General features: G+C 44.4%; 1 protein-coding gene across 1 annotated transcript in view; it reads right to left on the bottom strand.

The window, feature by feature from the left end:
* The window catches only part of pou2f2a (POU class 2 homeobox 2a), a 55,719-nt gene extending 39,158 nt beyond the window's left edge, over nt 1-16,561 (bottom strand). Inside the window, exon 1 of the mRNA XM_070846900.1 lies at nt 16,462-16,561. Within this exon, the coding sequence (XP_070703001.1) occupies nt 16,462-16,561 (100 nt within the window). The remainder of the gene's footprint in view (nt 1-16,461) is intronic.
* Nucleotides 16,562-23,677: the final 7,116 nt, after the last annotated feature.

The following is a 23,677-nucleotide window of genomic DNA, read 5'->3' as shown; positions in this document are numbered from 1 at the left end:
GTTAAATATGATTCGTTGAGTAAGACACCTGCTTCTTTCACAAATTCTAACTATTTCCTTTTGATCAGACGTCATTCTGAACGAGTCAAGACATGTAACAGTGTTTTGCTCTCAAGTGCAGGCTTTCTAATAGGCAGTGTCAGGTGTGTGTAACCAAGTCTCACATCACAGACAAAAGGAGACATATAATGAATTTATGCTTTAAGAGTCTCGTCTTTTTTGTCATCGTGTGGGCATTTTCTGTGTTGGGTTACATTCAAACGCACACATGCTGTACAATAAGTGTCTCAGATAGATAAATCTTATTGCACTATTGCAGTTTGTCTGACATTGATTACATGTATTTTAGCTTTAGAAATCAGAAACGTGTAAAAACAGAGTTATATTTCCATCCTACCTTTGATTTGTCTCAGCTTGAGAGTCTTGTGATGGTCTGAGTGCTGTTTTAGTGGCTTTTCTGACAATACAATTCTCCACTAAAGATGAAAGTTCGTGGTGACTTGAGTCTAAACATTTCTCTAATGTGTAAGCCCTCGAACTTCAGCTTCAACAGCTGTTAAATACAGAGGTACAAATAGGCAAAGTGCGTACAGAAAGGCAGGCACTGACTGGCCATAAAAATAAATGCTGTGTTATAAAATAAACACCTTTCTTTTGTCACAGGCATTTTGTAGCCTCGGCATAAAATACAGGCTCATCTGAAAAATGAAAAACATTAGCAAGTCAGTGCGCTGACTACATACATGTCAGAACAACCATTACCAGCTGGCTAGCTTTAGCTTTTGGAGGGCAGAAGTCATTCTCCATTTGCTGCATAACCTTCAGGCCAGCTCAATCAACTGTCAATTGGGATGCTTTCAAAACAAACTCCAGCCCATTATCGGCAAGAATGCCCCAAACACAAGCAGTGGGCTAGATGTCAGATGCCTGAAAAAATTGGTTTCCCACTTAGTGTACCCTTGAACCCAGTGAGGCTCTGAATCTCCTAAAGGAACGTTTAAGATTTTCTATGAAAACAAGAAGAACAAAAAAAAAAAGACATATTTGTATATTTTCTGAGGATAATGTGTGTGGAATGTGGAGTGTACAATGCAAAGATTTTTTTTTTATTATTATTTTCTTCTGAGTGGGTGTTTATTCATCTCAGAGTGTCCTCTGCAGGCTAACAGTGCTGCGGTGGGACAATGGACGTATTTTTCAGTTTAATGAAAGCCTGGTTATTGTCAGCAGATGCTTCACGCATGGCATTCATTCACTGCTACACATACAAATTGAAGGACAGTGTGTTTGTATTTGTGTGTGTAGATGTTTGTGTATGTTCGCTCTCATATACATTTAATTTGTTAGTGGATATATTACAAGATGTGCGTGCTTTCCAATAAAAACAATAAATAAGTCGGCACATGGAAAAATTCAGGAGAGCATCAACTTTGCGCTCCAAGCTCACAAAAGGTCTCCTCCTGCACCACAAATGAAAAATGGATAAGAGACTAAATTGATTTTTTAGTAATCTCCCAATCCACATGAATAAGAATTCTTTAACCACATACACTTACAACCTCTGCCCAACACAAACTACCACAACCCTTACCCGCCAAAACCATCACTTTCAAGCCTTCCGTACTGACAATACACTTCAACACAAGGAGCCTCCCAATCCTGTTAATCCACTGATCCACTCAATGTCAAGTCCACCGTCTGTGCGTCCGTCTGGCTAGCTGACCCGGGCCCCACCCACCTTGACCCTGACCCCGAGACCGAAGCGTCAACCCCCAAAGCAGCACCCCTCGGTGAAGGCTACAATGGAGCCTCTTGACAAAAACAGAACGACTTAAGATTGCAAAGGTGAAACGCTGCGCATGCTTCAATGAAGGCAATTTCTAAATCCACAACCACAAGTGACTGCCCATCATCCTACCTAGAGTAAAAATTATGAATGAAGTTAGAAATAATTTATAGCATGTGAAGTAAATTTCTGTATGTACGTTTAAATTCCGATTCTTGTCCTTATTTGTTCTTCACCCATATTAAAATATTAGAAATACCTGTCAGTATTATGTAATACAATTCAACTATATCCTTCAAAATCGCAACACAGTTGAATCCTCACCTCCCTAAAAGAGTTTCTGCAACATTATACCCCCCATGGAGGTGGGATCTACTGCAGGACTGTATTACAGCACATCAGTTTTAGGTGTGTCTAATAAATTCACAACTGTCTGTACGTCATCTAGTTTAAATACTTTAGTAAGGTAAAGCACCTGAAGGTCAAATGACCATGTTTAATTACCAAAGAAGTTTCCCGTGTCCTCTAACTAATACAAAATCCAGGCTTAACAGCAGATTAAATCACAGTGAAAACAGACATGTTTGTCAGAGTGAAGCTGACCCCGGCTTATGACCCCGGCCCATCCCCAAAACAGCGGCCCACCGTCCCTCCCTGACCCCCGATAAAAAATGAGCAGCCAAACACTGGTTCCCCTCCCTCCCCGGATCCCTGCTGCCTGCCAGCTCTGGTCTGTTGTGGCCTGGCGTGGCCCCGGACGGCCTGGCTTGTCCCGGGACTTGAACTTGAGACGTGACACAACAGCCTGGCCAGGCGTGGACAGATGAAAGAAAAGAATAGGCGGGTGACGGGTCGCTTGCATATGAATCACCGCGGTAACGGAGAGGGGAGGGGTGAGGTTAGGGGGTTAAGGGTAAAGGTCAACCCCCCGCATCCCAGGGTCCCGCACGGGCCGCTCCCTAACTGACGAGCAGACAAAGGAGATGAGGAGGGGGTTCGGGATGACACGGGGCGCAGGGCGCTCGGACCCCTGCCGGCCCCCCCACGGGGAGGAAGGAGGGAGAGTGGGGGGCTGGGAAATCAACACACACAGACACACACACACACGCGGGCAGATGCACTATGCAAACACACTTAGGCTCACATGTGCCACAGCTGAAGGACAAAAACATTCGGACACACACACACACACACACACACACACACACAGTCAAACAGACACCCACACACACTTTACTCCTTTTCATCTGAATACACACACTTGGGCCTCAAGTCACATGAATGAGCACACTGAGGACATTTGCATCAATATTTTATCACGTCTAAATTGAAATGCTAACATTTGTGCACAGGGACGCTTCACCCTGTGACCACCGATTATATTCAGAGGCACAAAATCATTATCAGGATACTTTCAGTATTCGAAGCGTAATACACTTACGTAGATTTAGATTATGTTGACATGTTAAATGAACCATCGCAAATCATTAACATGCAACAAACCTCGAGATAAATAAGCATCAGTTTCAAGTTTCATAATGACTACGCTGATATTAACGCTCCAAATCTGGTGTTTGAATGAGAAACTCGACCAGCTGATCAGAGAAACGATCCCTCAACTGAGAGGCTGCAGGATTGATTCAATCTGCGGGTCATGTGTCCTTGGGCAGGATAGCAAATTTCTCTCTCTCTTCCTCTCAACATCCTGACCCTAATAAATGTTTAATTTTACAAGCCTAGGTGATTAAGATTTACACATAGGCTATATATTGCATGAACAACTTAATCACCTACTGAGTAGAATAAGGAGATATATCAATTTAATGGAGATACCTTGATGTAATGACTTTAAATCTTCCGGGATCTTCTGGTTATTGTAATCATAACCAGCTCAACTGTTACTTCCTCTTGCTCTTAAAAGCTGCATTACAGTTGTAGCCTGTGTTTGGCCATAAAACCACCATTATTAACCCTTTTTTCCCCTCCGAGATCATATTATACAATCTACTGTAGAGTGACTAGTGCGTCAGAGGCATTATGCTGGGTGATTGTGTCAATGCTTCCCAGCTCTACTATGGAGGCCAACTCGGTGCAAATAAACTGAATGCTTTGTCTTCTCCAGTAATGGATGACTGACAGACTGTCTGAGTGAGCTGCCATCCGACCATGTTCTGTGACCCCGACAAGACTGGAGCTGCAGAGCTGGTAGCAGAAAACAACCCTGCGCGCGCTTGTGTGTGTTTGTGTGTGTGTAACAGAACATGACGATGGTCATCGGTGATCCCTCACTGCCTCAGGCGAACACTAGCTAAATGTACCTCACTCAGTCAGACACTGACATGGATAGAGCCTCTGCATGTGTGTTTGTGTGTTTGTGTGTGTGTGTGTGTGTGTGTGTGTGTGTGTGTGTGTGAGAGTGTAAAAGCCATGCATCCAGATAGCGATAGCTGTGTAGCTCAGCCACCATGTTTAAGCTGAGCTGCTGTGTTGTGTGCTATCACTGCAGCTGCGGTGCTGAGATAGATAGGAGGATTGGGGCAGGCCAGGGCCCTTTCAAACCCCCAGAGAGCAGAAAGGGAGTGAGTGCTGGGCCTAAATGCAGAATCTCCTTAGCTTATACCCCCGAGGGACGCAGACACAGGCCATTTTCTGGGAGAGAATCATGCCGCCAAGCGGACAGCGGATTTACCATATTCATACCACTCTTTAGAAAGGAGGAGGGGGGAGAGGATCTTCACCTGTCCCATTTTGCTGCTATGACTGTATGTGGCTGCACCAGCTCGCATGGCCGCTAAACCCCTAGGGGGAACCATTAAGGAGAACCTCACTCACTCCCCACATTTCTCCCCCTCACCCCCCATTTCTGCCTCCCTCCCGTCACCGCATCTCCCTGCCTCCTTTTTTCATATGAAGTATGAAGCCTCTCATTCATTCAATATCCCCACTAATAAGGCAGGGTGGTTCAGCCAAGGCCAAAGCTAAAATCCAGCAATATCTCCTGTCTCTATGTAGAATCGGCAGGAATAAAAGGGGGGCGGGAGCGGCTGTAAACAGCTATTTTCCAGGCACAGGCCCTGATGAAAGATGTGTAGCTGCTAAAAAGTACAGCTGGTATATTGCTGCTGCTGCTGCCAGCATGGAGAAAACAGCCCAGATTCATATCAATGGCTTTGATTGAAGCATCGGGAGAAACCCGCCGGAGGACCGTTTGTCAGAGATGTCAACATGTGTGTGTGTGTGTGTGTGTGTGTGTGTGTGTGTGCGGGAGGATTGGGATTTGTCGAAAGATTTGTTTAGATACCTGTGTGGAATGAAGTGAGAGTGAGTACGGTGTCTGTGCATGCTTATGTTCACCACAGTGTGTGTGTGTGCGTAAATAAGTGTGACAGTGCCTTTGTGTGTGTGTATTTGTGTACATGTACTTCCTTACGTGTGTGTGTGTGTGTGTGTGTGTGTGTGTGTGAACTGTGTGGATTGAGGTGGGGAGTGTTAGAGAGAGGGGCAGACGGGCTAACAGATTCATATCCAATATGAAGAGGTTAAAGTGACGAGTCCAATCCTCCCCACAGAGCAAAGAGAGAATGAGATTGAGATGCGGGAGGAGGAAAAGCAGGGAGGAAGACGAAGAGGAGGAGGAAGGAGGGAGGGAGGGGTGTAGTACAACAGATTAATTTCATTTCTGGACTGAGCACTCCTCTGCTGAAGGAAAAAAAAACGCAGAGGATAATAAAAGAGGATAAAAACGAAAAGAGGAGGGGGGCAGTGATAAGCAGGGGAGCTGGGAGGAGAGAAAAAGGGGTAAAGAAAAAGAGTTTTTCTCTCTCCTTTATCTGATGTAGTAAATGTGCGTGTACTGTATGTGGGAGAGATTGGAGTCACGGAGTGTGAAGACGATTATGTGTTCAAAACTGCTCGTGAGGATGTCTGGCCTGTGTGCGTCTGAACTTCACAGGCCCACTAAGGTACTTTAAAATCATGCAGAGCGCCACAGCTCAGAGTGTAAAGTCCACTCTTCAAATCTGTCCCATTTCTAGGAAAACAAAACAAAATCTCAATCACAAATTCTTCGTTTTTTTAAAGAGGGGGGGTTGATTTTATACCTCTCCTCTCCTCAAGTAATCTCTACACACATCTTAAGACTTTCATGGTAAAAATATAGGTTCTCAAATTCAGACACAGTTTAGCAGTTTTGAGTGTTTGAGTCTGCAGCCCACATTGAACCAACAACCAACGTTTAGTTTTCATTTATAGTTAAAGATCTAGAATGTTTATATATGTTTGATGAATATCTCAATATCTAACAAGAACATAAAAACTGATTTGCTCCTCTGTAAACACCATTTTTTGGATGAAAATCAGTAAAAACAACAGAAAAAGAGCCTCAAATGAAAACAGTGATGAAAATCTATTCTAGGTTTAATCAGTATCTCACCTGAGCAAATACTGTATGCAGTTGTACCTGTGAGCTTCTTTATGAACATTTCTTATTACGTATTTTACTTTTTGTCAGAATCCCTGAGAATGAGCCTGAACTTGTTGGGTTTGACGCGTCACATAAACAGCAGTGGCGATAGCGACAGTGTTTCTAGTCCACAGAGACTTGAAGCCTTACGTGAAAAAAAAACAACCTGTGTTGTGCCTATGTGTCGTTGAGAACTCTTCTCTGCAATGTATGATTGTTTAACATCGGTACAAAATGGAGGGTCTGCAAAGACACTCCTGCACTTTCCATCCAAGCGTCTGAGGCTAAAACCTGATGTTTACTGTTGATGCTTCAGACGGGTGAAATATTTTCTGCTATTACCCTCCACTGTAGCTGCTGGAGATGTCTCAAAGTGACATCATGCCATCTGTATTGGGCGGTTATCTATGACGAATAAGAAAATTACACCATCAAACAACAAAATGGACCCAAAAATGCAAGGCACATAGCCAGCAGGTGTTTTCTGGTGTGTTTGCTTGGATTTTTTTTCCCTTTAACTCACCAGGCACTCAAAGAGCATCCAAACTGGATTCATTGCGTGCATTAGATGCAGCACATACAGCCCATCCAGCCGCTTTCAGGGGAGTAGCTCACTGTCTAGCGTTGCTCTTAGGTTATGCTTGTTGAAATTGCACATCTACTGTACCACCTTTAACTTTTCTGCAGTGTTGATCGTGGAGGCAGTTGATAAAGACTGTCAAAAAGAAAAATGTTTAAAAAATAAAAGTACAAGTTAATACTAAAAGCATGAACTCAGATTTTTACACTTGAGTGTGCTCACATGTGATGGACAGCACAACTGGGAGCAGCATCAGCTGTACAGTCTGCTGAAGACACCTTCTAAAAGCCCTTGAGCTTATAGTCTGGCGACAGCATATGTGGGTGAAAATGAGTCACACAGAGTATGTGCATGAATGTATTTGTGTGTGTGTGTGTGTGTGTGTGTAATGTGGGTAGGAGGTTAGTTGCGTACAGCAGATTGAAGCACTAACCAGAGCACTCAGATTTATTAAAAAGGGCCGGACCCTGCGACTGCCCACCGCCCCGGCCCCTCCTTTTGCTCTCCATCCTCTATTGTTGCCACTTTACTTCTGTCACTGTGCATATATACACCCCCCCCCCTCCTCCTCCTCCACCCCCCAATCCTGCATGATATTACGTTTTTCACTAAAAACCCTTCAGAGTCACCGCTGGTCCCTCAATAAGACAGGCTGAAGGGAAGGAGGGGTGGAGGAGGAGGAAGGAGAGGAAGGATGTGGTGCTCCTGAGGTAAAAGGGGACCCCCGCCCCCTCCTCCTCTCTCCAAACACGCCTCCTTCTCTCCTCTCTCCCCCACGTTCATTACCATAACTCCTGTCCGCTAAATTAAATTGGGGGTTTAAATCTCCCCTATTCCCCCCAAAACAGTGCTGACCACCAGCCAAGGGGACGGACGGGTGGAGAGAGGAGACAAAAGAGGAGGAATCCAATCTAACTAACCCCACTTTTGTCATCCGACTTTATTAGCTAAATGTATCAGCGGCAGGAAGAAACGCATTGTTGGCTGCTGGGACTCATATTGCTTAGGAACAAACATACACACACACACACACACACACTTACAGACATGCAAAAGGCCGCACAAAGGACACGCGTTTGCTCTCTGTGTGTGGTTTATTCAATACAAACTATGTTGGCGAGCATAAAACGTCCCCGCGGCGCTGCAAACGACGAGATTACATTACAGCGGCGCACATAAACATGCAAACACACAGAGAGAGGAAAGTGTGTTCAGGCAGGCACACAGACACGGGAACACACACACACACACACTCACAAACACACACCGTTCTGCTTATCCACGGCCTTGTCATTTTGATCTCTATAAAAAAAGAAAAAGAAAAAGAAGTCCCACAGCTTTGAGACGACAGAGGCGTGCATCAAAACGAGCTTACTCACACTTCCACAAAGGGTTTGCATGAGATCACACACTGGCTTCATTATGTCAGGGGCCTGTGAAGGAGGACAGGAGCCTTCTCCTAAGCCCTGCTCTCTCTATTCATGCAAGCAGGGGAACAAGATCACTGCCTTCAGGTGGCACAAAAGACCACTTCTGTATTACACACGGCAGCATCCGGCAGTGATGGACATTAAGCTAACAGATAAGTGCACACACCTGCTGGAGATGCACTAAACTACAGTATGACACACAGAACAAGCACGACTACATTTGCATTGTTGTATCTAAAGAGCAACATTTTCTGATTGAAGTTACGGAGCTTGGAAAATTCTGACTGCTGGTAAACTGACAGCAAATTACAAGAATCTCTAATACTGGTTTACGAACTCTGTCTGGCCAGAGGGATATATGTTCCCATTAGTTTACATTAGTTGCTTTGTCTTCCTGGAATGTAAAATGAAATGAGAAATGAAATGAAAAACTGAGTAACAGACTCTTACAAACGCTGGTGGACAGACAGGTCTGGGGCCAGAAACATACAGATTACATACTGGCTGTGATCTGGGATCAGGAGAATAAGACGATTATAATTCTTTTTAGACGTGACAGTGAAACTTAGTGAGTCAGTCAAAGTCTTGATTCTTAATCTCGAGGGTACGTGCGGTCAAGAAACCTGAAAGTTTAAGTACTGACGTAGTAATGTCTCTGCTCTGGCTTTTGAGAGGTACAGTCTGCCTTTAAAGCTTTTAAGGTATTCGTAAGAGGATTCAAATGTTTAATTAGCCATATAATATATAAGCGCTGGAATATGTACAGTTTATATGAAGATGAAGAAGGTGCTAATATGACCAGCCAAACATGTTCGACCTTACAGTAGCACACACACACACACACACACACACCTCTGATTTGTGTATAGTGTGAAACCTAATTATTCTGCCTAATTAGAAGGTGAGCAGCAGCCCTGACCTCAGACCAGCAGCTAATCAGTTGAACAGCCTTTCACTCTTACTCTCATGTTCTCTTTCCTTTCTCCCTTCCCTCCGTTCGTCTGACCGAACACATCCAGTGGCATGCCGGGCCAAGGCAGGGAATTAGAGTGATGGAGGGAGTGAAAGGAGGGATGGAGAGGAGCGTGAAGAGGAGGAATGTGAGCTATGAGACGAATGAATAGGCACAGGGTTCTTTATGGCATTTATGTGCGCTGAGAAGAAAGCCTATCGATGGACACCTTGTCGGACAAAGGGGCAGCACACGCTGAGTGCATTCGATTAGGGGTGTTGGTGTTAAACCAAAAAAGGCCCCCTGCTGTGGATTCATTATTTAGTGGGGGTGTAAAATGGACACTGGCCTGTATACACACACACACACAAGTACCAAGATGAGCCATCAGGGAAACACCAATTTTCCACAGTAAGTATGCGGGTACTCATGTTTAGAAGCACAAACATACCGGAGATGTACTCACAAATGGCCACGAACACACACTAACACACACGCTTACATATGATTACAAGCCCAAAGCGAGCGAGACACACTGGGCAGTCAAATATAGCCTGAGTACAACCAATTTAGCCCTTAATGGTCTTTGTGACCATCAAGAGCGCAAGACGAAGATGACTGTCCATTGGAGGGTGCGTGTGTGCGTGTGTCTGCCTTTGTGTGTGTGTGTGTGGAGGAGGGCCATGTTTACCTAGGTTCCTTTCCTTCTATATGTGTGTCTAATGGCCTATGAATGTTTCCACGGTAACAATGACAGTTTGAGCTGGTCGGATGGACCGACACACGGACAAGCAGCAGAGGGGAAGCAGAGTTCAGGTGACCATACTTGGTTGTGGGGGGATTTTTATTTCATATGAGCACAGCGGGAAGTGCCTATGGTGTGAAATGACTTTTAGTATGTATGTGAAACAAAGACAAAAGGTCTGCGTGTGTGTGTGTGTGTGTGTGTGTGTGTGTGTGTTCACTGCTGCATTCACAGGTCTGTGCATGTGTGAAGGTAATGCAGTGCTACAATGCTGTGTGTGAAGGTGGGTAAAACACAGTATATGACCATTTTGCTCCTGTATGTCAATAGTAACCAAATTCACCCTTTGATTTGGGACTCTTTTGTACTCATCAATGTTTCTCTGCAGAGTGAACTCTGGGAAATGTAGTGAAGCGAGTACATACTGTCGGGACAATCTCACTGACCGCCTGGTTCACATGATTCTATGTGAGTGTATCATTCACATTGAGACCTTTTCCAGTGGCTGTGTACTGTACATGAAAATGTCTGAAGATGAGATACATAAATACATAATGTAGCGTGCAGGTGTGTGTCTGTGTGACGGCAGCAACGTGTGTGACCTGGTTTGACAGCGATACCAGTCAGTGAGCATGTTTATGTATGTGTGTGTGACGGAAGACGTGTAAATACGCCAATATCGGCATGCTTGTGTTTCAGACTGCAACTACAGAGCAGATACATCGTCAGATAGAGTTTGTGTGCGTGTGTGTGTGTGTGTGTGTGTGTGTGTGTGTGTGCAGAGCCCAGGGTGGGGGTGAGGCGGCTTAACGCAATAAAGCATGTTGTATTGACATCTGTGTTGTGTCTATTGATTCCCCATTATGGAGCTAACAAACCCGCCTGGACGCTTTGTCATTCGCAATCACGTTAGCACCGGGACTCACCAACAACGCTGCCCCTTTTAAAATCTGATCCATACACACGTGTACACACACACACACACGCACACAGAAGCAGGTGGCCGCACACGCACACACTTTCTCAAATTCCTACACATCTATGGCAGCCATTCATGTCACCACACTCATTCTCTCACACACACACACACACACACACACACACACACACACACACACACACACACACGTTAAAACCACAAATTCACATGCACACATATCAACAGTTCACCGACAAACACACACGCACGCACAAATGGGGTGGTGGTGGGAGAGTAGTCAATGCTGGCTAATCAATAGTGGTGGAAGGTTAAAACCGCTCACACAATGGGCAGCTATGAGATGCTTGTGGTTTCCAGATAAAAACCACATATGCCGGATAGATCCATAACTGACCTCAACGTGTAATTATTGAATCGTCTACCTGTCTGCCTGCTCACACACAGGGCTGGTAGCTTCACACACACACACACACACACACACGCACACACACACACACACACTCCTACAGTATCTACAACGGCACACATGCACATCTCTCTCTTTCACACATACCTTCCCGCATATGCTCAAACACACACTCATATACCTCTACATATGCAGACAAAGAAATGCTGCTCCTACCTGGAAAAAAAAAAAGATCTATCTTTCCTACACACACACACACACACACACACACACTCACACACACTCACACACACTCACACACACACAGCCAATTAATCCTGGCGTAGGGGCCTTTGCTCAGGCCTGGTTTGGTGTGGCCCAGACAACACAACCCCCTCCTGGGCACTGTGAGGTGAAGATCCTGGGTGGGAGAGGAGGTAGTTATCGAGCAGCACGTAGTGCTTTGTGTGCGTCTATGTGTGTGTGTGTGTGTGTGTGTGTGTGTGAGTGTGTGTGTGTGTGCATGTGGGCAGGAGTTTTGCGCTTTGAACTCTGCAATAAAAAAAGTTTCTCTGCACTATTGTTATACAATAGCATAGAATAGCGCCGATTATCGCCACACTGCCTCCAACTGTTTCATGCTCTTCCACAAAGTTGCTGATGAAGTGAAGTTGGATTTTACCATCTTTAGTTTTTGTTCTTTTTGTCTTCCTGTTGTTCGTTTGCTGTTTTCTTTGTTGTATTTTTAATACAATCTGCATGAAACATTATATTTTATACACAGCTCTTTTGTTTAGTTGTGTATCATCACTTTATTTCTGTGTATGTAAACTATCTATAAAAGAACGGGTTGGACCAGAGGATAAAATCAACACTGAGCTGAATAACTACAGCTTGGATAAGAGGTCTCTCAGTGTAGCCAACATAAATAAACCATCCCTCTCAATCCAGACACGTGCCTTCTCTCTGTGAATTTGACAGCTCTCAGTTTTATATGGGCCACAGCGGCCCTGGAGGATTTTACAGCAGTGTACATAAAATAAAAGAGCATTTAGATTTCCTTTGTTGTGGTGCAGAGCAGGGACACAGCAGCGGCAGCTACAGGTCCCTCTCCGCCCTGTCTGCCCTCTGAAAACCACACAGCCGAGGAGACGCATCTCTGAGCGGCACGAAAAAAGAAGCTTTTTGAGTCTTTGTGGCAAAGATCTGATGCTCGAAATCAACTAAGGTACATCAGTGTCCGCTCTTCAGCAGTTAATCTGTGGAGCTGCACGGCACAAGTGTATTAATGATGAGCCGACAAGAAAGAATTCAATGGGGGGCAATGCTTCTGGACAAAGGATGTGGGTTTTTTTTTTTATATTCCTGCTGGTTTATGACCACAGCCAACACAGATGAGATGTCAGGGTTCATTCTCATCCCCGCCCCGCCGGGTGTCTCTGCTCACTCTTGTTCAGGATAGGATCTACTGTACGCAGTCTACACAGAAAACCTCAAAATGATCACATTTGAGCCTTTAGCCAGTACAGCTGCAATTAGAAAAATAACTACACAGTGAATGTTACAAAAATCTACATAAATACATCACGTCTTGGAAAATAAACAGGGGAATGTGTTCAATTACTGTTCGTCTTAGAAACTGATGCAAAGACTTCTGGATGGTTTTACTAAACCACAGAAATTTGCTCTGAAATAAAAGTAAAAAGACATTTATTCACTAAACAAACAGGTTTCTCTGCCACTTAATGAGTTTAAAGGATCCACTGACTATAATCATGTTTTAATCATGTTTTTTTTTTTTTTATATAATTATCTTCTTTTTAAAACTTGCAACATTTTGCTTACAATTTTTGCAGATATTCACTACCCTAAAACTTCTCTCATTTCCATCATGGTAACGGTATTTGCATAGAGGGGGGAGTCATTGGACATTTCAATAATAAAGCTCCGTTAGCACTTAATAAAATGACCCAAACATTGACTTAATGGCAGCCGACAGTCTGAAGCAGTTCCTCACATGTAATGCTATATATTTATATAAACGACATTAGCAGGCAAATAAATGAACAAAAACATGCAGCGAAAACATCTTAAATCTCTGATAACAAATTCACGGTTTAAAAGGGGTTTTTCTGTGGCGGTGAGTCTCAGGCCCAGCTGAGCTGAGGCCAGCGGACTCAACACTGTAGTGTTAAAGAGTCCAGCTGACAAAAAAACCCATAAGCCCTCAGTTTAGATCCACTGTAAAACCACTGTCTGCTAACTCTGCTGTTTAGAACCTCTCCCTCTCTCCTTCTCACTGAACCCCACTCACCTCATCTTAGACTTTTGACACCCTGTCTTCACTCACACTAACGCAAACACATCCACATATCTACACACACACACACACACACACACAGACACACACACACACTGTTACAGGTGCAGGCAATCATACAGATGCACACATGCACACCTTGGTCAAAGGCACAGATCAGAAAGAGACAGCGAATTGTGGGTAACAGACTTAGCTAAAGTGGCTTATGGGGCCCGGCCAAACCACACCAGGCAAATCCAATTCAACAACCTCCCTGTCCGTGGGGAGCGAGACAGAGAGAGAGAGGGAGAGAGGGAGAGAGAGGGAGAGATGGAGAGGGAGAACGAGGGGAGAGTTTGCATTTTACTGAAAAGGCTTCAGTGTCAAGTGAAGACTTCACAGAAATAAGGGAGAGAATGAGAAACAGAGGATTCTGAGTTTCCTTCTCTCCAGAGATTAAGGTTAAAAGACGGAGAGAGGAGAGGGGAAAACAGAAGGGGAAATGAGGGATGAGTGTTGGCCTTTGCTCCCATGCCAAGTTTATTTCTCTCATGTGTACTGGCTGCTTATCACACAAACACGTTTCAATAAAAAAGCACCCGTACAGGCGCTTTGAGACGAGGGAGGAGACACACATTCATTCTTTTTTTTATTTTTTTAAATACTTTACTTCCTCACTTATTCATCCATGCTTTCACTCCTTCTTTAGACTATTTACGGGTCATTAAATGATTGAGTCTCTCGACCCATTTTATTAATTTACTCCTACATTTCACTCCCTACAATTTGTTTTTTTAGTCACTCAGTCGTCACCGTTTCTTTCACTGCTTTTATTAATTCAATTTGCTGATTCTTTCACCTGTTAATTTACTAACTGACTCTTTCACCTCCTCTTTCATTCATCATTCATTTATGCACTCGCTCATTCTGTTATTCATTCAGTCGTTCATTCACTCCCTCACACCCAGCCTCCACCTATTCTCCTGCTTCCCTCGCCGAGTCTTTTACTTTAATTTCTTAAAGGACCAACAGAGAAACTGACCCCACCCCCAAAACAGACGCCAGTGGTTATATGTCTCCTGTCAAAGGCGCCAGGAGCAGCTCTCATTAAAACCTCAACCGTTTTTCTCCTCCTGACACCTACTTAAGGTGATAGCCTGAATTACCCCTGCACGGCCCGGCATACACACCTACCCCCCATCTGTCATTTGAAATTTCCGCCTGGATGGATTAAGGCGGTGGGGATGGGGAGAGGGGACCCGCTGGCATCGCCACCCTCTCAGAACCTCACTCAAACATGTAGCCACGGTTCAGTAAACACACACGGTTTACGTTTAATCGGTGACCGACGAGTCGCACCTCTAAGTTTTAAAACTCCCACAGGTGGCGAGAAAAACTAAAACAGGTGAGCTGAAAGCTAAACTCTGACCTCCAGCATGTGCATCGAGATCAGGGAAAAAAAAAATCTATTTAAAAGGTAGGCATTTCTTTCTTTCTGCTTTGTGCTACGGTTCAATCGACACATTTAATTCCACATTTTCCTCTTTTTTTTTTTTTTATACAGCTTCTACTGTAGGAACCCTATTATGAACTTAAGAATAGTACACTGAGAAGATATCACAGGTAAGTGATGCAGCCCTTTGGGAACATAATAGTGAGATGGAAAAACAACCACCATAAAGAGCACTGCCATTATTGATCACACTGCAAGTCACTAAAGCAACATTACAGCAGTCATAGGATATTAAAGCAAAGCATAAAGGCATGATAAGGTCATTATAGTAAGTACTATTGACTGACAATCTCACTGCAAGTCCCTTTAGTGATAGGCCAATTATGGCAGTATCACAGCTTCAGTGCAGAATGAGAGTGTGGTGTTCTTAGTGACAAATATGTGAACTTTCTTTTGTCAAAACAATTTGAATTTCTGCCATTTAAAAAATGTCACTCGGCTCTTTTTTTCTTCTCACGTCACCTCCAGTGTAGCCAAAGTTTCTCCCTCAGCCAACTTGACTTTACTCCCGTTTTCCCAATGTGGCCCCAGTCAGAGATCAATACGCGCTGATCGATAGATGACCATGAATATTCCCCCCTAACCTGGCCGAGAAAGACTGAAGGAGAGGAGAGGAGTGAGGACAGGAGACAGATGGGATGGAGGCTGGAATGGATGGATTGCCATGAATGAAAGAGGAAAAGATGAGGAGAGAGCGTGGCGCCTCTGTGAGACTGTGATGGATGCTAATGAGCCATATATTCATGCATCCAATCGGGGCGCATTTCACATTTTGGATTTATATGCGAGTAAGTATTTTTACTAAACTCTCTGCCTTTTCATCGATAAAATCACATTATTTCTATTTGTGGGGATGAAGGGGAAGATGGCAACAGGAAACATAATTAGTCTTCAGATTTTGCTTCAAACAAGTGAGTCAGATAATGCAGCTTTGCTTGTTTAAGTAATTTCAAAGAAAGCAGAATCAGGAAAATCACCAGTAATTCAGGAGACGAGTTGATTTGGATTTAAAACAGCTGAAACTATAGAAACACTCGGTCAGATTTTTTTTGTACCAACAGAATGACATTTGATGATTTGAATGTTATCTTAATAACTTTCAAATATGGAACAGTGTTTGTTGGGACTTGCATGCTGTGTGTTAAGTAAAATATAGAGGATTAAATGATGTTCATGTGACCGTGTAATTTCACCTTCTACATATAAGTTTATTGGACTTTTTTAAATGTGAGATGAAACTGAGAAAATAGCAAACTCTGTGTATAATTGTAGCTAAATCAAGAGATTAAGGTGAGAGATTAATCTGAAGCTAATAACCGGGTGTCCTCTTTGTGCAGGGGCACCGTGGGGGGAAAAGGACCGCTCTTACCGGGGCTGGACCGCGGAGCCAGCGAGGACTTGAGTCTCCAGGCGCTGAAGTCGGACGCTGTTCTCTGAAAGACGAAGGGGACCGGCAGGGGGACAAACATGGTCCTCTGTCGACCTGGGGGTCGTTGTTTTTTTGTTTTTTATTTTAGTCTCACTTTTCTTCTTCTCTTATCCGTCGTCCTTCCGTCGTTCTTTGGCCTTTCTTCGTATGCTTTCCAGGGTTGTGGACAGCCGTGTGTGGAGACGCTCGGATGGTTTGGAAACAATCAGACACTCAGTGTTTGGCTTTTTCTTCCTTGCGCCTCAGCGGATTCACATCTCTCTGTTTTTTTTTTAGCTCGCCGGGTCTCTGGGATGCAGAAGGATCTTACGGTCCCCTCACTTGTGTCTTCTCGGAGTCAACTCGAGCGGCGCACACACACGTTCACGCAGTGATGTTCGGGGGGTGTGAAGCTACCAGCGGTTATCCATCCAGGCTAACACGGGCTGCGGGTGACTGGACAGTGGGTGATATCCGTTATCGTCTCACCCATGTGAATCTAGTGCAGTTGGCGCTCCTCTCTCAGCTGCTCTCCATGGGATGCAACACAGACACAATTAGACTCCATTTATTGTGTCCAGACAGCTGTGCGTAAAGATCGCGGTGGCTCTCTGTCTCTGTCTCTCCTCCTCGGCGGGGGTCGCTTTGGTTTAGGCTGGGAAAAGAGAAAATTCTCCTCCTGCACTGTCATGAAAAGTCTCAAACAAACACTGTCCACCGGTGAATCCTCGGCAGGGAGAAATGGGGGAAAACTGTCGGTGGAACGCAAGAGTTGCTTCTTTTTGGTTCTCGTAAAGATTTGGTTAGTAGCTGGCTGGTCTGCTGAAGGATACATGCACACAAAGCGACGCAATAATAAAAAGCATTATTTGGTTAAAGATAGAAATAATGAAATAATAAAGTAAGGCTACGCAGGCACCTCCTGTCTGACTTTCGCTCCTCCCTCTGCTCCCCTCGCTGCTCCTCTCTCTCCTTCTTTCTCTACCGCGGGTCACTAATTAAAGCTAAATCAATACATAAATAAATGAATAAATCCATATCAATACGGACACCTGTCCTGCGCTTTCCTCTTCCACTGACGCGAAAGCGAGAAAAGATGCGGGGAAAGCGATAGCCCCTTTTCTTTTTATGCTGTAGTGTCTTTTCTTTGGCTCAGCTCCGCCATCCGCCGGTGTGTATGTCTCTCTCTCTCCCTCTCCCTCTCTCTCTCTCTCTCTCTCCAGCCTCTGTGTGTGTGTGTCCTGCGTGTGTGTGCGCGCGTATCTGCGTCCCCTCAGTTTATTTTGGGAACCCCGGTGGTTTCGGTCCGACACCGCGCAGCCTGAACGCACTCTGGCACGGCGAAGCGCTCCGACCGGGAGACAGACGGAGATACCCAGCCCCCTTTTTTTTTTTTTTTTAAACCCCCCTTCCCTTCCCTCCCCTCTCTACCCCCTACCCCCTCTGTACCCCTCACCCCGGCACACACACACAACCCCACTTTCCTATGTCCATTTATTTTTTTGCACTCATTTGAGCATTTCTTGGCACACCTCTGTCTGATCAGCGAGCCTGTTGAAGTTACACACGGAGGCACAGAGATTAATACTGTAGAAGCCCGTTTAGAAAAAAAAAACTACGTACATGTGTAAAATCAAAGAGACTATGTTGAATTACAATTTTAAAATATACACCTCCTCTTCACACACACACACACACACACACACACTCACACACACTCACACACACACACTCGCCCTCTTTTTTTTTTTTTTTGACCACTATAATTCCGTACAAGACGAGCACAGATCCAGCAGATTGATCTTCTGATTACTTCATTATAATGAAGCCAATAATCACATCATCGCCGGCCTCCGAGAAATCGATCGCCTCTTCACAATGTGCAGACATGAATTCAAAGGGGGGGAACCTTTGATGTATATTTCAGCAGAAGGATCTTTCTCCCTCTCTCTCTCATATAAATGTACGCGGGTCTGGACCACGCAAGGTCACCTGCAGCACTCAACTAATGTATTTCTTTCTCCGCACAGAGGTGAATAATCAAAGCCTGCAGAGCCAAGGGTGTTAAATTAGTAATTATTTCGGACTCGGGCAGGCTACGTGAGTGTGTGCGTAAAATGTGCGTAAAATGTCAGTTGAGCTGAATCTAAATTGCATGTTTTTCCCATTAAGGCTCGGTGAGTGTTTTAGTTGCCATTGTGTGTGTGTGTGTGTGTGTGTGTCAGAGGGAAGGTGCCTCCCGGCCATCAGCTCTCTCCTCCTGGTCCACTCCACCCGGCGGTCAGACGCACCGCCCCAACCTGCGCTGTGCATTTACACTCGAGATTATCGCCTGCATGGATTTTTTTAAATAGAAAAATCTATACGCTAAATATCGCAGTCAATAAAAGAAAATCGACCAAAACCACACACAACGTCTCTCTCTCTCTCTCTCTCTCTCTCTCTCTCTCTCTCTCTCTCCCCCTCTCTCTCTATATACACTCTGAGGTGGGACTGAGCTGTTAATAAGTTATCGATCAATTATGGCCTCATATATGGAAAGGCCTCGGGCTCTTTGCCGATGCTAATGTCTATGCAGAGAGAGAAAGAAAAAGTCAAATACAAACTAACTGCTACACCAATAAACACACACATCCACTGACTTAACACTCATACTATGGCCACTACTGCTGTGTACTACTACTACTACCACCGTCAGCCCCTCATCACCACTAATGTTGCTGCTTCTCCTGCTGTTCCTGTCACTGGACTGATCCTCTCTCATCACCCATCTACTAGTATCAGTGCTCATACAGCCGACGCTGCCACAACTACGTCTACACTTCTACTAGTAACACTACAATCAAGTTTGTATTCCTGCTGCCAGTATTAACAGTAGTTTCACCATGTATAACTATGATTAGTAGTGATACTGTGGCTCCTCCTGCTGCTGAGGCCTCTACTCCAACTCCTGCTCCTCCTTTGGTGATACTACAACTTCTAGTATCAACAGCAGCACTGTTAGTGCTACTAGTCCTAATACTGGGACTATTACTTTCTGCTGCTTTTACTTGTACTTCTTCTTACGATTCAGAGCATTTCCGTTACCCGCTGCAGCTTTTGATGTCATCTATGCATAGACACACGTCACATCACAAAGGAGGCCCCCCCACAATAAAAGAAAAGCCCACTCCCCACTGACAGATGACATCCACGGGTCCAACGAGCGAGGGAGTGAGGAAAAAGAAAAGGAGGAGGAGGAGGAGGGAGAGGGGAGGCCATATAAAGAAGCGACCGGTTGTCCCTCAAGAGCCCCCCTCTCCAGATGAGGTTGAGCGCAGAGGAGCCCCGATCCAAACTCCTTCCAGACAAAAGCAATTATTTCTTGTAGAATATGGTGTGTTTTGTGCGTCCATCGCAGGAGGGGAGGGAGGTGTGTGTGGATTTGAAGGAGAGGTGAAGAATATGGCGCACGGCGGGCCTCATCAATAGCAATATGTTCTTTTTCCCTTCTGTAATATCTATCCTTTTATAACTACTCTGCAACCTGCTGCGGTGGTTGCTTTGTCTGACATCGTGGGCTTATAGGGCATAGTGGACTTCTGATCAGTTACACACACACACACACACACACAGCAGCATAACAAGGACCCTAAAATAGATTCTGCCTCTCACCTTTAAAACCAGACCTGTTGTTCCTGCACTCAGCTATTAATCTAAAATATTTACAGTATTTGGAAATAACGACATGTGATTGAGAGCTGCTATGATTCATAATGACATATTCAACTACACACACACATCACTGTCTCCAGCTGAGACGACTACATCCTTTACAAAGCATAAAATCAAAAAAATAAATGTCTGTCGCATTCAGTTTTCCATAAAGTTCTATTATTTTTGAAGTATATTATTTTATATTATCACACTGTGTCAGTATCGACAGGCGTCACCATTTTTACTAAAATTACAGGCCTAAAGAAAACAAGTCTGAACCAGTGAACGCATCCTTTTCAGAAGAGGAAGTCTGTTAGTCTGCAGAATTAGACCTTATTGCTCTGTGTGTGTGTGTGTGTGTGTGTGTGTGTGAGAGAGAGTTCATTGTTAAATGGCAGTGTCATGTTGACAAACGAGTTGGTTGAATTAAATTCTCCCTCATCAATAACAAGAGGGGCCCAATCAATACAAGCTTACAATTATATCACCACGTACCCCACCGCTGTAACCACACACACACACACACACACACACACACACACACACACACACACACACACACACACACACACACACACACACACACACACACACACACACACACACACACACACACACACACACACACACACCTTTACCTCGCTGTAAAATGGGGAATAACAAAATATTCACACACAAAAGAACAGAGATTATTACTTTGGTAATAATTTGGTTACATGGATTGGAAACACACACACACACACACGCACACCTTTGTACACACACACCTTTGTACACACACACCTTTGCACACACACTCATGCCCATGCATACATAGAAGGAATCATTCCTGTGACACTGACCCTGAAAAAACACAAACACACGATCTATACACACATTATTTTTAGCTTCTGACATTTTATCTATTTTCAGCATCCCTCTCTCTCTCTCTCTCTCCGTCTCTCTCTCTGTCCCTTTCATCCATCGTCTATGTCTCTCTCCCTTTCCTCCTGCAGCCCGACTAAGTAATCAATGCTGACAGATTGTCAATAGGCCAGTGCGGGCCCTGCCAATACCTCTCCTACATATCCATTATTCCTCTTAATGCCGCAGAGGACAAACAGAAAAGAGTAAAACACGATGCTGTCGATACGCCGCCTTGATACGATCATTGAGGCAGATCAATGCTCTTGCTTACAGCTCATGAGCTCGCCTCAACCTTGGGCGCGCTGGAAATAACAGTTAGCGTGAAAATTGGTTTGTGAATACGCATTTACTCTCACTGGATGTCTTCCCGCGTTCTTATCTTCATAGGCTGGGGATTTTTTTTCATGTATATTCTCTTTTATTTCACACATAATTTTATTTCGACTTAGGAGATATTTTCCTGTCCGTGAATTTCACAGTGTTCATATTTCACACATGTTCTGCATCCCATTTCATCCTGGATTGGTTGTAATGGATTTAAGATGTAAAACGCGAGACAGCACTGAAGTGAAGGAGGGGTGGAGGGTGCTATATCGGCTTTTTGCTGTCATTCTTGCTATCAGGTTCACACACACAGGCCTGTATTTCACACACATGTATTTCACACACACACACACACACACACACACACACAGATTCATATGCTGGTGCACGCCTAGACACAAATTTATGTACATGCTTAGCAGCACACACATGCAAACACACCATAACATGCAAGAGAGCACGAACACATCAGACCGACACACTCATGCAAAATATTCACGTACATATAAACACACCGTAACATACATGAATGCACGAAAAGTACACACACACACACACACACACACACACTTCTCATGCTCAGAGAGGCCCAAACAGCTTAGCTTAGCACAAATGCAGCATCAAGGCTTGAGGTAATGCCAATGACATGGATGGAGCTTTCCAACCCATGCAGCCTGGAGTGTGTGTACGTGTATGTATGTGTGTGTCTCTGTGTGTGTTCACATGTGTGTTTGTTGCAGGCGTTGGGGGGGCGGAGGGGGGAGGGCCTTAAACACTGAGAGGATCAGACCCGGCTCTCCTGGACACCATGGAATACGATCAAGACGAATGTGTGTGTGTGTGTGTGTGTGTGTGTGTCTGTACAAGAATGATAGCAAGAAATAGCTGCAAAAATACTGCAAATATAAGAACTGAAAGGTGTTTCAAACGTCGTCTTTCACAAGTATTCTGATGCTGAAACAGCATGTCAGATAACATCAGCCACTCTATTCAAAGTTTACACATTTTAGAGCAACATCAACTTCAATGTAAAAAATAAATACAGAACTCTTTAAAAAAAAAAAAAAAAAAACTAGACAGAAGCGGCTGTCTGACCCCACGAAATCGTACTATTCACCAAAATGTTGTTAATTTACTAAGCTGTGGGTGAGTGAGGCAGGAGGGGACGGCTTTATTTAAAGAGATTGTGCACACACAGACGAACACAGACACACACACAGACACACACACAGACACACAGCGAGTACATTTTAATTACACAAACCATATAATCCCTTTTCTTGTACTACACAAACTCCATTGACTAATGTTTCAAATCTCTTCCCTCCATATCCATATCTACTCTGCCTCCCTCTCTCTCCACACACACACACACACACACACACACACACACACACACACACACACACACACACACACACACACACACACACACACACACACACACACACACACACACACACACACACACACACACACACACACACACACACACACACACACACACACACAGAGTTCATGCTCGGCCTGCGTAGTGTTCATGGAGAGAAAGAGAGAGACAGACACAGAGTGCGTGTGTGGGTAGATTTAGAAGCGGGGATCAATGAGAAATGTAGAAATCAATGCACTTAGCAGTGGGAAATCAATGGGGCCTAATCGGGATGCCAATGGCACAAGTCAAAACAATTAAGAAGGAGAAAAATGTTTAACAACCCCCCCACCACCGCCCCACCCCGATGCTTACACAGAGGCCGAGGAGAAATGGAGGGAGCGCAGGGAAGAAAGAAAAAGAGAGGGTCGCTGGGAATGTCGAGGGGAAGATGGTGGCGATGTTTGGGTGTGTATTTACCTGGTAAACTGCCTGTAAAGTTGCACGTTTGAATCAAGGTCATCAGCTTACATTGCTCCGTCTCTCAACTCAATTTGAAGACTCACAATAATCTGTAAAAAAAAAAAAAAAAAAAAAGGATAAAAAAAAAAAGAACACTTTGGAACCAAGTAGAGGAAAAATACTTTGTTGATTGTTAAGACTTTCTCATGAAGGTTGGTGCTAGCAGGCTAAGCAAGGTATCAAAGGTGGTGTTCTCCCCAAGGGATCCTGAGGCATCTCCAGACCGGGTGGGAGCAGGAATCTCACATTTCATTTTAGCCTCACTTGTGACTAAGAGACCAGGTCACTTATAACAGCCTCTCGCTCCCAAAGACAACGGGAGAATCCAGGCCACAGTCTGGTGACACCGGCAGAACTTCA

The sequence above is a fragment of the Pempheris klunzingeri genome, chromosome 16 (genome assembly GCF_042242105.1).
Source record: "Pempheris klunzingeri isolate RE-2024b chromosome 16, fPemKlu1.hap1, whole genome shotgun sequence".
Classification (NCBI taxonomy): domain Eukaryota; kingdom Metazoa; phylum Chordata; class Actinopteri; order Acropomatiformes; family Pempheridae; genus Pempheris; species Pempheris klunzingeri.
The sequence above is the reverse complement of the archived record's forward strand: the minus strand, read 5'-3'. Positions and strand labels throughout refer to the sequence as shown.